The sequence below is a fragment of the Carex rostrata genome, chromosome 1 (genome assembly GCF_964058835.1).
Source record: "Carex rostrata chromosome 1, lpCarRost1.2, whole genome shotgun sequence".
Classification (NCBI taxonomy): Eukaryota; Viridiplantae; Streptophyta; class Magnoliopsida; order Poales; family Cyperaceae; genus Carex; species Carex rostrata.
Genome location: NC_135918.1, coordinates 9,504,018 through 9,517,749, shown reverse-complemented (window position 1 = coordinate 9,517,749; position 13,732 = coordinate 9,504,018). Strand labels below are relative to the sequence as shown.

Here is a 13,732-nt window from a genome sequence, read left to right as displayed (position 1 = left end):
TTAGGTGTTGTTCTCTGCTCTCTGCCTGATCTACATATGTGTGTGTGTGTGTGTGTGTGTGTGTGTGAAGAAAAGAGAGAGCTGCCACATTTTTCTTTTTTATATTATTTGAAGAATGGCAGTAATAACAAATTTTAAGACCAAATTTCGTGTACGTCTTAAAACTCCAAAAAAATAATTAATTTTTAAGTAACAATTAATGGGTATTATATTTAGGTGCTCCTAATAAGCATTCGAAATAACTGAATTGGTATACTTCATTTTCTTATCTAATTGGTATACTTTTTTTATATTTTTTGCGCAAAATTTGTCAATTTTATAAACCAGGGTAGGGTACGCATGAAGTTTTCTATTGAACATTACAATACTGTTTTCTTGAAATTTTCTCTAAACAGTATCTATTTTCTTTAATCTCAGTATGTGTTTTCTTGAAAATATTACGTACCGTAGTCAACAGATGTTGCTTGAAAATATTGATTAGCATGGCCTAATTTCAAATAAACACTAATTAACATATATAAGTCTCTCTTTTTCTTTTTCTTTTTCATTACGCGAATGAATTATTTATTTATTTATAATTAGAGATTTAATCCAAGTTGAATCCACTTAATACAACCAATAATAATATAAGTTCCTTTGGCAATCTATGACACTAACCGTGCAATTAATTAATTAATTAATTAATAGCAATGCTTATTGTTATTCACAAAGTAAAGAAAAAAGCTAATTTGTATGTATATTTATATTTTATGTTTATTCTGTCATTCTGTTGGCTCAAAACATGAACATCACAAATGAAATCCTGCGAGGACACTGTCATCACTTCTCTGAGCTTTGCCAAGTCTCTAATATCTAAAGATACTTTTTTGTTTTTGGTCCAACATTGAATCGGCTTCAATTAAATAACCTCATCTAAAACTTAGAAGACATTTAAATTGAGAGAATTTTTATCTAGAAATGTGATAAAAAATTGCTTGTTTGAAACAAACTATTTGCTTTTTATTTTATTATAGGGGACTTATTGCTTGTTTGAAACAATCACCAACCAAGTTTTAAATTATATTATAACCCTGTTTTTATAAATCTTTTAAATACAAAATGAAAGTTTAGATTAATTTTTGGTTGGGGTGCGCCAGGCCCATGCAATAGTGCAGCACAAGGGCGACGCTCGAGGGCCCCAGTAGCAAGCTACTGTGGTGGACCCTCCCCCACAAAAAATAAATTTAATATCGTTGTGAACACATGGTCCACATATCAGATATTAAACTGATAAGAACAGATACTACACTTGATCTTAGCCAAAAGGCCGAGAAAGGTATGAATTGTAATGAAACGCTGCTTCCCTTTATATAAGGCGCTAGAGAGTCCACAGCGCAGTATATTCTTATTGTGGGACTAAGTGAGTGCTTGCGTTCCGGCTCCGCTTCTGAATGCTGAGCACAACGCTGAATAATGCCTGGAGGCTGATTATGGGTTTAATGGGCCGATGGGATGGGCTTCCAGATGAACATAATGTACCAGCGCCTTTTCTTTTTTTTTTCTATGATCAAATCTGGATCAAATGTTGATGTTAGGCTTTAAATATATTGTATGCTGGCTTTGCGTGTCAATGGAATTATATCATAATATTTTGTTCATCTCATGTTGAAATTCTATTCTATTATTCTTTTCTGATGTTGAAATAGCTTTGCTTCTCTTCAATAGTCCCGGGAACAAAAAGGCACTTCTTTTCTCGTTTGTTCTTTAGATAAGAGGAAGAGGAGATCAAGAGGTATGTTATAAATTGGGTAAATTTCGCTGGAGGTCACTAAATTTTGTCCTTTGTTACAAATTGGTCACTCAAATTTGATTTGTCCCTTTATAATCACTGAATTTTTAATTTGTTCCAATTAAATCACCCTATAACTTTTATATCCAAACAAATTAATAAAATATTACTTTTTAGTTAGTATTTTGAACAGAATGAGAATATTTCGTTAAAGTTTTGAATGAAATGGGCATATTCCGTTATATTTTGAATGGAATGAGACTATTTTTGTTAATATTTTGAATGAAAAAGTTATATGGTGACTTGATTGAGATAAATTAAAAGTTTAGTGGCTATGGAAAGATCAAATCGTGACAGAGGACAAAGTTTAGTGATCTCCAGTAAAATTTACCCTTATAAATAAATGAGGGAAGCCTCTATTTTGAAGCAATGAATGGAGAAAGTTCCAAGACTTGTTGTTATAGATTTTGGGCTAAGTAGGATAAAATGTCCAAAATTTCAATGAATCAGAAGTGGTTTGCAAATTTCAAAATATCCAAATGTTCGGATAAGAGCCTGTATGAAATGGAATTGGAATCCATTCTTCATTCCAAATTGATGAGAGAAAAAAAAAATCAAAGTCAGAGCTAATTTTTTTTCGTTACATATAACTAAATTAACTTATTTAAATTGCAGTTTAATTAATAGTATTTGTTGTTATATCAAAAATGAATCCAAAATATTTGATAAACAACTATAATTTTTATTATTACAAAATTATAAACAATAAATATTTGTAATTTGTTTTAAGCAAAATTAAACATCAGTAAAATCAGTTTCCTAATTTAATTTTTAATTGATTTATAAATTTTGTGAGCAAAAACCTTATTAAGAAATAATAATTAATATGTATTATGTTATTGTTAATTTACTTTATTTAATTATATAAATGATTATTAATAACATGATTGTACAACTATTCCTAGTATACGACTGAATATTCACTTCTGCATATTTCTCATAATTAGTCTTACATATACATTGGATATGGGTTCTCGTTATTATTTGGGAAATGTAAAATTTCCAATAAAATATATAACCAATTGGCTTACTTTTATAAGAGCAAAAGGTAATTTCTGTTCTTTTGTATTATTAATTTATGATTTATTTTTACGTCATCATGCTTTGATTTTTCTCAGAGTTTATATTGAGGTCCTGCTGTAATTTTCTTAAAAATTGAGGTTGTTTTTTAATAATTGATCAGTACATAAATAGCACGGAGTTATAATTTTTGTACTCTTAATGTAGAGTAAGACTTGGGTGCTATGGATAGCATAAGGACTTTCGTACTATGGCTTTAAAAATCTATCGTATAAACTTCAAACTTTAATTTAAGTAGTTCAATAAATTGGTTATATAATAAGCTTGTAAGTTACTAATTTTTACTATTTTGAAAAAAAAAATTTCTATTTTTTATGATTTATGAAAGATGACCTAAAAACAAAAGAAAATTATTAATATTTTAGACTATTTTTTACCATCTTTCATAAATCTTAAAAAAAAGTAAAAATTAGTATTCTATAAGTTTATTATATAACCAATTTATTAAGCTACTTAAATCAAAGTTTGAAGTTTATACGATAAGTTTTTGAGACCGTAGCACGGATAACCTTATGCTATACATAGCACCCAAGCCTTACTCTTGAATGTATGTCATACAAGAAAGCGAACAGATGTTGATAATCCTAGCTCAAATTCAGTGTTAGGAACACCCTAGTTCTACTCTATGTATGGTGCCTTGCTTTTTGGGAAGCTTATTATTCCATTTATTACACCACCTGGAACCAAATCAATTTTTAGTGAAGATCAGTGATAGAAGTTATGACAACGTTATCGAAGCTTAGACAGATGCAATTAGTAGAACCACTATTCTATGCTTATAGTGATTTAATTTGGAACTGATTGCGATTGTACTCTGAAGGGACTATGCAATAGCCTCCGGGCTAGGGGTGATTAATGAGCGAGCATGAGCGAGTTAGGGTATGCTCATGCTCGCTCATTAAGTAAATGAGCGAGTTGTTAATGAGCGAGTTTAAATGAGCGGATAAATGAGCGAGTTGTAAATGAGCGAGCTTTTAATGAGCGAGTTATGAGCGGCTCACGAGTTATGACTTATGACTCATAACAAAATTATATAGTGTACCCATGCATAACAAAATTTGTTAAAAGTCATCATAACAAAATTCAACAAATTGTCATAATTTATTTAAATGAGCGAGTTGTTATGACTATTACTTGTTTTGGGATTTAGGCGGAGGTTTTGGTTCTACCGATTTACAAAAAAAAATGAATATGAAACTATGAATATTAGTATATTACACACGATTAAATGTTACATTATGCTCACTATATTACACAGGATCAAATATGAAACTATGTTTACTATTTATCAATCTTAATGAGACAAGGTTGATGCTACACAAAATTACATAGGATTAAATGTAGCAAGGATTAGATGTGGCAAATGCTTAATGAGCGAGTTATGAGCGAGTTGGGTCATGCTCATGCTCGCTCATTAAGTAAATGAGCGAGTTGTTAATGAGCGAGTTTAAATGAGCGGATAAATGAGCGAGTTTAGGCGAACTTTTAATGAGCGAGTTATGAGCGGCTCACGAGTTATGAGCGATTTACTCACCCCTACTCCGGGCAAATTTGGCAAAATTAAAATTTAAAAAAAAAAAGGCGCTACATTATGTTAATCAGAAATAAAGTTCAGCAAGTTGATTGTTTGGAAAACAAGTGTATAACAAAAGCATGTATACATTTCGATTAAAATATAAGTTGTATAAAAAATTAAAAATTATAACTTTGTTTTTATAAATCCTTTCGAATACAAAAATAAAAGTTTAGATTAGTTTTGGTTGGGGTGCGCCAGGCCCATGCAATAGTGCAGCACAAGGGCGACGCTCGAGGGCCCCAGTAGCAAGCTACTGTGGTGGACCCTCCCCCACAAAAAATAAATTTAATATCGTTGTGAACACATGGTCCACATATCAGATATTAAACTGATAAGAACAGATACTACACTTGATCTTAGCCAAAAGGCCGAGAAAGGTATGAGTTGCAATGGAACGCTGCTTCCCTTTATATAAGGCGTTAGGGAGTCCACGGCGCAGTCTATTCTTATTGTGGGACTAAGTGAGATCTTGCGTTCCAGCTCCGCTGAATGCCTGAATAGTGATACTGATTATGGGTAATGGGCCGATGGGATGGGCTTATAGATGAGCCCAACTAAATATACAATACTGCAATAGGAACATATAATTCCGAACAAAGCACATCTCGGCATTTATATCATAAATTTTATAAAGAATAATAATATCCTCGTCTCTGTGTTCCCAACTGAATTCACAAGCGAAGAACAATTGGTCTAATACTTTATAGTATGAAAGTTTTTATTCTATTAAAAAAGATGAGTGTTCAAATGCCTCAATTTTTTAAAAATTGTCTCCATTATGTCTTCATTTTTAAAAACTTTAATAACTCAAAATTTAAATCTTAAAATTCAAAATAAAACCATTGAATATGAACTATATCATTTTATTTATGCATGTATAAAAAAATTATAGCATTTCAACTTTGTTTTGATTGTCATCTTGAACTTGTAAAAATGTATACTAATATGGATAATTTCTAGACGTTAACTTTTTAACTTATTGATTCACATAAACAAAAAATCAAAATGTGATAATTTTTTATGACCAAAGAGAGAAAATAACATAGATTATATCTAACGGTTTTATTTTGACGTTTAAGTTTTAAACTTCGAGTTATTTAAGTTTTTAAAAATAGAGGTATGATGAAGGCATTTGAACCCTCCTCACATAAAATATTCGAAATTAGTTCATCAACTTCATATGAGCATATATTTCTGTAAATGTAAGAAAGTGTACCTAGATATATATACATAACATATCATTGCAACATAGCAAACGACCAAGTTATTTGGAGAAGAATTTCAACCAACAAGTTCCTCGAGATCTTGCAACAAAGAATAAATTATAACCTTTAATAATGATCATGATACATTTCAGCAAATTCTATACACATGCTTCCATAGAGTTGTATGAAGTTACAAAACAAACAGCAAACAACTCTGTTCAAACAAGTATCAAGCCGCAAATTTAAAATCCATCCATACATACGTAGTACATTTTCATTTACAAATTCCGAAGGTCAATTAGGTCAAATTTGACATTAGGGTTCATGTAAACATGGGAACAGTGCTCATATATTGGGTTTCCGTCAAGTGGTTCTTCGTGCGGGTGGAACCCAGTTTCTTGGCAGTCGTGCATGACTGACATGCCACTGGGATCTGTTAAGTGAAATATCCCATGCTTTCTGTGTACCCAAATATAAGAACAGGAAAAAACAAAAATAAGAAGAAAGCTTGTCAGAGTAATAATGTATTTGAATTATTTTATTTTATTGGATTTGCAAAATTCCACCAAAATTATCAAGAAAATGACAAACAACTATCTTTATTGGTAAAATTTCCTGGTTTCTTTTTAGAAACTAAATTTCGTGCCTATTATAAGTTGACAAAAAAAAAAAGAATCCTTATTCAAAATAATAATGATCTTTGTTTAATTTATGATGTGTATTCTCAACTATAGTGGGGTTTTCCTCATATTCTTCATGAGTTTTTTTTTTTTTTTGCAAACTTCTTTTCTTTATTATCCAGACTGATATCATGACATGGATAACATCGTACCAACATTGTAATTGGTGACCTGATATTATAGCTATGTTACAAAAGAAAAGGTGATGGTAGTGATTTATAACTACAATAACACAATACTAGTACCAGGTAGTGCCCCTGCACTATTGTACATTGCAAAATAAGTTAAGCCCAATACCGACACAAAAATGCATACCTCTCAGTATCAGTTGGTGCCATGACTATTGCAATTGCTTCTGGCAACATCACCTACACATACAGAAAGAATAATAAACTAGACTTTTCAATACAACAAATTAAGTTAGAAAACATCCAATAAAAATGAATTTAAAATTTACCTGATATGAATAATGGTTGTGAAGATCGATTGATGACAGGAAACATGTCTGTGTAGGATGTGTCTATGAGAAGAAAATAAACAAACAAATTAATAAAATGTTACAAATTGTTCCTGTAAAGCCAATTGTTCAAGCAAACCTCAATTCAGCCCTCAATTTTGCTAAGCAGCCTTAAATTATACTGCAAATGTTTCAATTCTCAAATTCCTAACCAAATTTACACCAGATTTGCCATAATATTACATCATTGCTAATATTATTCCCAATCAACACTCAACAATGCACGTGAACCTTAATCTAGCTCTCAACATCCCAATTGCTCGCAAAGGGCAAATGACACCGCCCCCCCCCCCCCCCCAAACTGACCCTCAATCATCCAATTTAACCTAAACTCAATTCTTCAGATATTCCCTTAATTGTTCAGCAGTCTTAAGCATCCATTTATATTTACCAGGCCTGCCCAACAAGGCAAGAAAAAACTACAAAAGGATATAATATCCAGAACTAGAGTATCTAAAGACTGGGAGAAAATAAAAGGGGACACAATGCAAATACAATTTTCTTAAAAACAGAAAATAAACTTACATGAATCCAGCCAAGTGTAAAAAGGGAATTCTTATCTTGAACTTCAAATAATTCCTCTTCATTTGTAGCTGTGCACTACAGTTTGCAAAAAATTAACTCAGTATGGACATTTGCATGGAGAAGATCAAGAAAGTTAGCCCTTCTTTGGGCTTTGTTCGGGAATGTAATCGCTTGAAAATTAAGTTTCTACATGGTGAAAACATGCTCTTTTGTTTTCTGGATTTGTTTTGCACAAAATTGCAGAAGGAATGAGATGGTGACCATGCCAAAAATACTTTTCTTGGAGTTAGTTTTAGCTTATTCTCAATTTAACCGGGAGATGTCCAACCACTTGAATAATTTTAGAACTACTCTCAGTGAGAATGATTGAACAGAATCATAGAACTACCCTCAGTGAGAATAATTGAACAGAATATTTTTTGTTTGAAGTATGGACAGGTTGGCAAGCAACCAAATAACAGTACTATTACACTAAGATATGAGTTCCAAACATAAGCAAAAAAAAAAAATTATATATAGAATATATGAGCTGTCTAAGTTGGATCAACTAAAAGTTAACTTCTTAAAAGTAAAAACTTACAGAATCAGATGTTGCTTTCTGTTTTGGGATTATAAGAGTGCTCACTAAAAATGTCCTGTTTTTCTACATTATAAAAACAAAGGTCAAGGAAAATGAAGATTAAAAAAGCTACACAACGAAAAGATATTCTGATATAAGTTTTTTGACTAAATAATTGTTTTCCATTTACAACTCTTACCAAAGAACCACCAAGAATTCCACATGTTTCCAAATTTTTTGAAGTATTAGCCTCCGCCACCCTCAGAAAGCACTCCATTAACTTAACTGGCTGTTTAAAAGGACAAAAAAAGGAACACAAGATGCAAAATTATAGAACTGAACAGAACAATAAACTAGAGTTTCTAATTAACTAGAGTGTTTCTGAACCAACTCTTGCAGAACCCCAACTAAATCCAATTGTTTCAAAAGTTTAGCAATCTCTACCCAACCCAGACAAATGAAACCGCAACCAACTGATCTGTAGTCTTGTCTGAACCATGATCTAAAACCAATCTGACCTGATTGGAATCAGACAAGCTCGATCACGATTGAACTGTGACCTGAAACAGATCTGACCTAAATTCAAGACTGCCCTTCCAGCGAAACAATCCAAAAATCTGACTGCCAATAAACTGAAGCAAAACTTGAAATCGAAAAATGCAACTCCAAATCAAGTCTCCTCGGGAGAAACCAAAAAAATGAACCTAACCCCAAAAAATGCAACACCCAAGCCCAATGAGACTTGAAACCGTTTCCTAAAAATGACCATACCCAAAAGAAACCCCCCCCCCACCACACACACACACACAGCAGAAGATGACCTGGACCCAAAATGACTTAAACCTGACTCCACAAGGCCACAACCCAATCAAACCAGGCACTCTTGTTTCCAAACCTAACAAGCACAGGTATTGAACGGTGCAGATATAAGGTTCTCACAATTAATAGTGAAGTACTGTTCATTACCAAAAGGGCAATGATTATACTAACACTAGTATAGGCTACTACCTAGGTAAAGCACCCACTTCTAGAGTTGTGTCATGTCCATATCCAGCATGACACTGACACTCCCAAACCCCAAAAGGAATTAAACAGAAAATGACATGCCATTTTGATGAAAGGGAAAATGACATGCCATGCCTTGTCGTTTCATGTCATGTAGGACACTTGTGTCCATGACTGTGCTACATAGAATGCTATGATTAAGAGTAGCAATTTCAATTAATCCAGTGGTCTTTTTGTATGACAACTGGTGCCGAGTTACTGACTAGTCATGTTAATCATGCATACCATCAATACACAGACTAGTACAGTATAAAAATTTAAATAAATCATTTTAATCATAGCATACCACATGCAGATCTTGGTACCGACCAGAGTCAGACAAAGCGGGCCCAGGCCTTGGATCGGCAACCCGATCTGGAGGGATAAAACTGGATACTTGCTGCACCTTTGCCCGAACTGGAGGGGGAGAAGGCTGTCGAATGTTCAGGTGGTTTGCTGTCTCCATTTCTTGCAAGATATCTGTAGGGGAAGAGGACCATCTTCCATCATCTAGAGATAGAACTGACTCGATATCATAGTTGCTCTTTCCAGGAGGGAGTTCGGGAGCAGTATCAGGTTTCAACCCCTCTTGTTTGTAGCTCTCGGGAAGTAAACTAAAAAAGCAAAAAAAAGGACCTGTAGGGTTTTTCTATTCTCTACGTTTTTTAACTTTACCAACATTACAGGAGCTACTGGTGCAATATTTTTGTAATTATCCTATTTGCTTGTTCAAATGTAAATGCCAGTTCCATCAGGACCCTAGAGGGCATGACATTACTAAAATGTAAGCATAAAGAGTGCTCACAGTAATGATTGTTACAGTGCAAGAGCAAAAGATGCCAATAGCAAGAAAACCTAAGGGGCAATTTGAAACCTTAATTTGACAGAACTTCATATTATACTACCAAAAGCCTGGGTCCCTGAGTAAAAGGATACCTAACTGGTACAGTACCATGTGGTGTACTAGTGTGTTTCAAAATCAGTCATGGAAATTATCGGCACAGATTCCTTACCCTGATACGTCAATCTGGGTTAATCCAGCACTGCTAGGATATTGGACCTATGGGACATATAAATCAAGCAAAAAATATTCAGCCAACAAAAAGACGAGATATAAGAAACTATCAAGAGAGTACAAATAAAAAAAAATTAAGGAATTATACCCTAATACCAGTTACTGGACCTGTCCAGCTACCTCGAAGCCCATTTGGACCTAATATTGAGTGTCTGGAGAGCGTTTCTTCCTTTGGATAAGGCATATTTATTGATCTGAAAAGTTAATTTTTTTTAATTATATAGCATTCTTCAACATTCATGAGCTCGTAAATTGCAATTAGGCTGGTCTGCACCTGCAACAGACCTGACTGATGGTGCTAAACCATATAAATATATCAATCTAAGATCAACTGCTACCCAACTTGTGCAGGTTCAAAATTATTGATTCATATGTGTACTGGTATGTTGCCGAATGAAGAGATGGTTGTCCCAGTCCCTTAATATATTGGTACTCACATAAACCAGTACCTACCAGTGTTTCTGGGCTCCTTAAATTATATTAGGTTTCAAAAAGAAAAGAACACACGTACAGTCTCTGAAATTGATCCAAAGGAACCACTTGATTCCTTAAATGAAGAGATTGCTTGCTCGAGCTGCCATGTACATTTCCAGCATATGTCTGAATTTTTGTTATACAAAATTAAAAATTATGGCATTATTTTGTAAAAAGAAGACACGGGAGGATATGTTGTATATTATCATATACTGGTTTCTTACAAAGAAAGATTTGCACAAAGTATGTACCTGGTAATTTTGGGGACTAGAGACAGTAGAAGTGTAAGTGCTGCTGCTAGGACTTGAAGGAGTCTCTTTCCGAAGCTTTATCGCTTCGTTGTGTGTGTTGATCTGTTGATGAACTGCCGGTTTTATGGTTTCCAGCTCACTTATAACATCCAGAAGTTTCTAGAAAATTCATTAATACTCATCAATTTCATTGTTCATTTTTTCATTCGAGTCCAATTTCATTCAGCCCTACTTTTTGGTTGCTATTTCTGGGCTAATTTGCATGTCAGATTACAAAATTGTAGCTTAGTGGGTCCATACATAAGTTCATTGCCTGGTTACTGGTAACTGTGACTTAATTCTGATAACATTGACCTTAAGCAAGAATTGAGGTATCAAATACCATATCAATCAGAAGTGCAATTAGCAAAGAAGATGCCAACCTTTCTAAAAATAGACTTCTCTCTTGATTTGAAGGTCCCATAGTCACGGTGTGCAGGTATAGTCTCACATAACAAACTGAGAAAGTTCACACATAAGAATCGTGCAAGTTAAAATATGCCTACCGGAATTGCATTAACTAAAAGGGCATGAGCTTTAAATTTGGTTCTGTTTGCTTTTTATACAGGCTAAAGGTTTCTGAGAGAGTGACCTCTCTCACTCCATACAGAAACGAGTGCAGCAACAATTTGATCAAAGTGCTTGCATCTGAGACAGTAAAATTATCAAATTTTACCCTTCTAAAACCCCCTCTCATCTAGCTCCCGATAACCAAGTCCTTTTCCAAATTGCCCATAAAATACATCCAATAGTTGCTCAGATATTTGAACACTATCTTTTAAGCGATATTATATGAATTTCTTCACCTTTACGTATTTGGTCACGTACTGCCATTACTCGCTCCAAAGAGCTTTTACTGAAATGCTATTTTATTCCCCTTTTGTCCCAATTTTACTATAGATGTCAAGGTTTTGGAGAGGCGTGGGCAGTACTTTCAGTTTTGGGAGGCATAAACATAAATTTCAGTATCATAAAGGAGCATAACAGAATCGGGACTAAACAATGCACGCTATGACATCTAAGCTTTAACTAATACCTTGAACATCTGACAAGTATAATATATAGATCAATAAGATTCTTCTCCTCCCGGTAAATTTTGGCCTGTAATTAAATAAAAATTTAAACTGAGGATATGAGAACAATTTAATGGAACCATTGTTATATTATTAAACAAAACAAAGTAATCAAATCAATACTAAATATTGCTGTAATTTATTAAAAGACAACAGGACAGCTTAATACGTATAAATCCTTGAAAAGCTTGGTCAGTACAGACACAGGGAATTAACCCAATGACATAGTATCAGTACACATAATAAGTGGTAAATGATTCTTCCGAGAAAGGAAAAAATGTGACAATTACGTCCAAATAAGCAAGGAAGGAAATGTTTTTCTTTTCCTGCTATATTTTGCTAAATTTTACTTTTATGACTTCGGTTAAAAAGAATAGACTCACACCTGACTGAAAGAACAAAATTCTTATAAAAATTTTAAAGCTGGATACACACAGAGAAGAAAGATCTGGACATTTGAACTAAATGCTAGTGGATTAAATGACTACTGAAAATATTCATAATTTCCTTCCTATACCAGTACAGAGTAGGCAATTACAGTATTGAATGGGGTTGCAATTTTGCTTTTACTGCCTAAAAGAAAAAGGAGAGATGAATAGATAGAGGATGGGAGACACCTGTCGGAGAAGGTTGTCGGCGATACGGTAGTAGTACGGTAAAGAGATGCGATGGTCGACCTCCACTGGCCGCGTAGACTCGTTTAAGTCTATCTCTTTCATCTCTCTGTTTCTCTCTCGCTCTCGCTCTCGATCGAAGGATTGGATTACTTAGCACGGAGACGGACTTCCTCTTCTTTCTTTGTCGATCCAGTGGGAAAAGCTTGACAATGGTTTTGTACTTTCGGGTACGGGTTCGTTTAGACCGGGTCTATTCGTAACCCATTTTCTATATTTCCCAACTTAAATAATAAATAAATATAGAATTTAGCCAATAATAACTATGAACTAAGAATTACTAATTTTATATCGTTAAAGTTTCACCACTTGATATAAAACATATTTTTATATATTGAATTTTTAACCGTTCGGGTTACTGTTGTAATTTGTAATTAAATGGCATTATTCATGAAACAATTAAACTGTGTTTTTAACTTTTTATCTAGATTAGCTCAGATCATTCAATTAAGAACGAACGGTCCTGATAGTATCTGAAAATCATATATTTCCCTCGTCCAAAGGAGATGTTAGCTCTGTTCCAATATTACAATAAAAAGGATAAAATACAGGAAATATTATATGCATTCCACAATTCCTCATCCGTTCAAAAAATTTCAAATGCATTCGAAGAAAAAGGACAGTTTCTTTTTCTTTGCTTTTTTTTTTCGAATACACTATTTGTTACTGGAGGAGGTCATATTAAATTCTGCCCTGTTCTTGACGGGCACTAATAAATTTAATAAAAAAAAAAGATTACAAATTAACAGTGACTTTTTTTCCATGATGTAAATCATGGCATCTTAAAAATCTGATAAATTTTAACGGAGGAGAGTTGAAATAATGTTTTCACCGTAGTTTCACATTTTTTTTAATAATAAATATTTCAAAACTTATACGTCAAAATAAAATCGTTATGTAAGATTTATATTGTTTTATCTACATATAGTTGAGGGTACTAAATAGCACGCTATAGCATCATTATAATATTTTTGGATTACAAAAATTACGGCGCTATCGCTGTTATAGTGCGCTCTAACAGCGCAATATGGCCATAGCGTCGTTTTTTTAACCATTCCGTTGTGACGAGATAAACGTTATTTAATCCTTTGACATATACATAAAAAATATCAATTTTTTTATATGAATCAGT

At 33.4% G+C, this 13,732-nt stretch overlaps 1 protein-coding gene and 2 non-coding genes across 4 annotated transcripts; all 3 read right to left on the bottom strand.

Annotated features, from left to right (window-relative positions):
- Window positions 1–1,122: 1,122 nt before the first annotated feature.
- On the bottom strand, window positions 1,123–1,319 carry LOC144566582 (U2 spliceosomal RNA). Its single transcript, XR_013515230.1, has one exon. It is a non-coding gene; the product is annotated as a U2 spliceosomal RNA (small nuclear RNA).
- A 3,349-nt stretch (window positions 1,320–4,668) lies between these two features.
- On the bottom strand, window positions 4,669–4,865 carry LOC144566578 (U2 spliceosomal RNA). Its single transcript, XR_013515228.1, has one exon. It is a non-coding gene; the product is annotated as a U2 spliceosomal RNA (small nuclear RNA).
- Window positions 4,866–5,789: 924 nt separating this feature from the next.
- Window positions 5,790–12,763, bottom strand: LOC144556998 (AMSH-like ubiquitin thioesterase 3). Of its 2 annotated transcripts, XM_078305529.1 has the most exons (14): window positions 12,544–12,763; window positions 11,890–11,954; window positions 11,237–11,312; window positions 10,815–10,973; window positions 10,601–10,689; window positions 10,178–10,283; window positions 10,028–10,074; window positions 9,322–9,628; window positions 8,170–8,259; window positions 7,992–8,054; window positions 7,412–7,486; window positions 6,827–6,889; window positions 6,685–6,737; window positions 5,790–6,148 (listed from the first exon to the last, which is right to left on the bottom strand). In XM_078305529.1, exons 1-14 carry the CDS (start codon window positions 12,643–12,645, stop codon window positions 5,968–5,970), a joined length of 1,476 nt encoding a protein of 491 aa, XP_078161655.1. In that variant the 5' UTR covers window positions 12,646–12,763; the 3' UTR covers window positions 5,790–5,967. The 2 variants fall into 2 exon arrangements, with proteins under 2 accessions (XP_078161655.1, XP_078161665.1); XM_078305539.1 differs by lacking the exons at window positions 11,237–11,312; window positions 12,544–12,763.
- Window positions 12,764–13,732: the final 969 nt, after the last annotated feature.

What these genes read in the sequence shown, in the direction of transcription:
- LOC144556998 (XM_078305529.1), bottom strand. Translation starts at nt 12,645, where the DNA reads ATGAAAGAGATAGACTTAAACGAGTCTACGCGGCCAGTGGAGGTCGAC. An exon ending in ATACTTGTCAGATGTTCAAG is followed by an intron (nt 11,313 to 11,889) that starts GTATTAGTTAAA and finishes GAACTTTCTCAG; the next exon opens with TTTGTTATGTGAGACTATAC. An exon ending in TTGGATCAATTTCAGAGACT is followed by an intron (nt 10,284 to 10,600) that starts GTACGTGTGTTC and finishes TTAACTTTTCAG; the next exon opens with ATCAATAAATATGCCTTATC.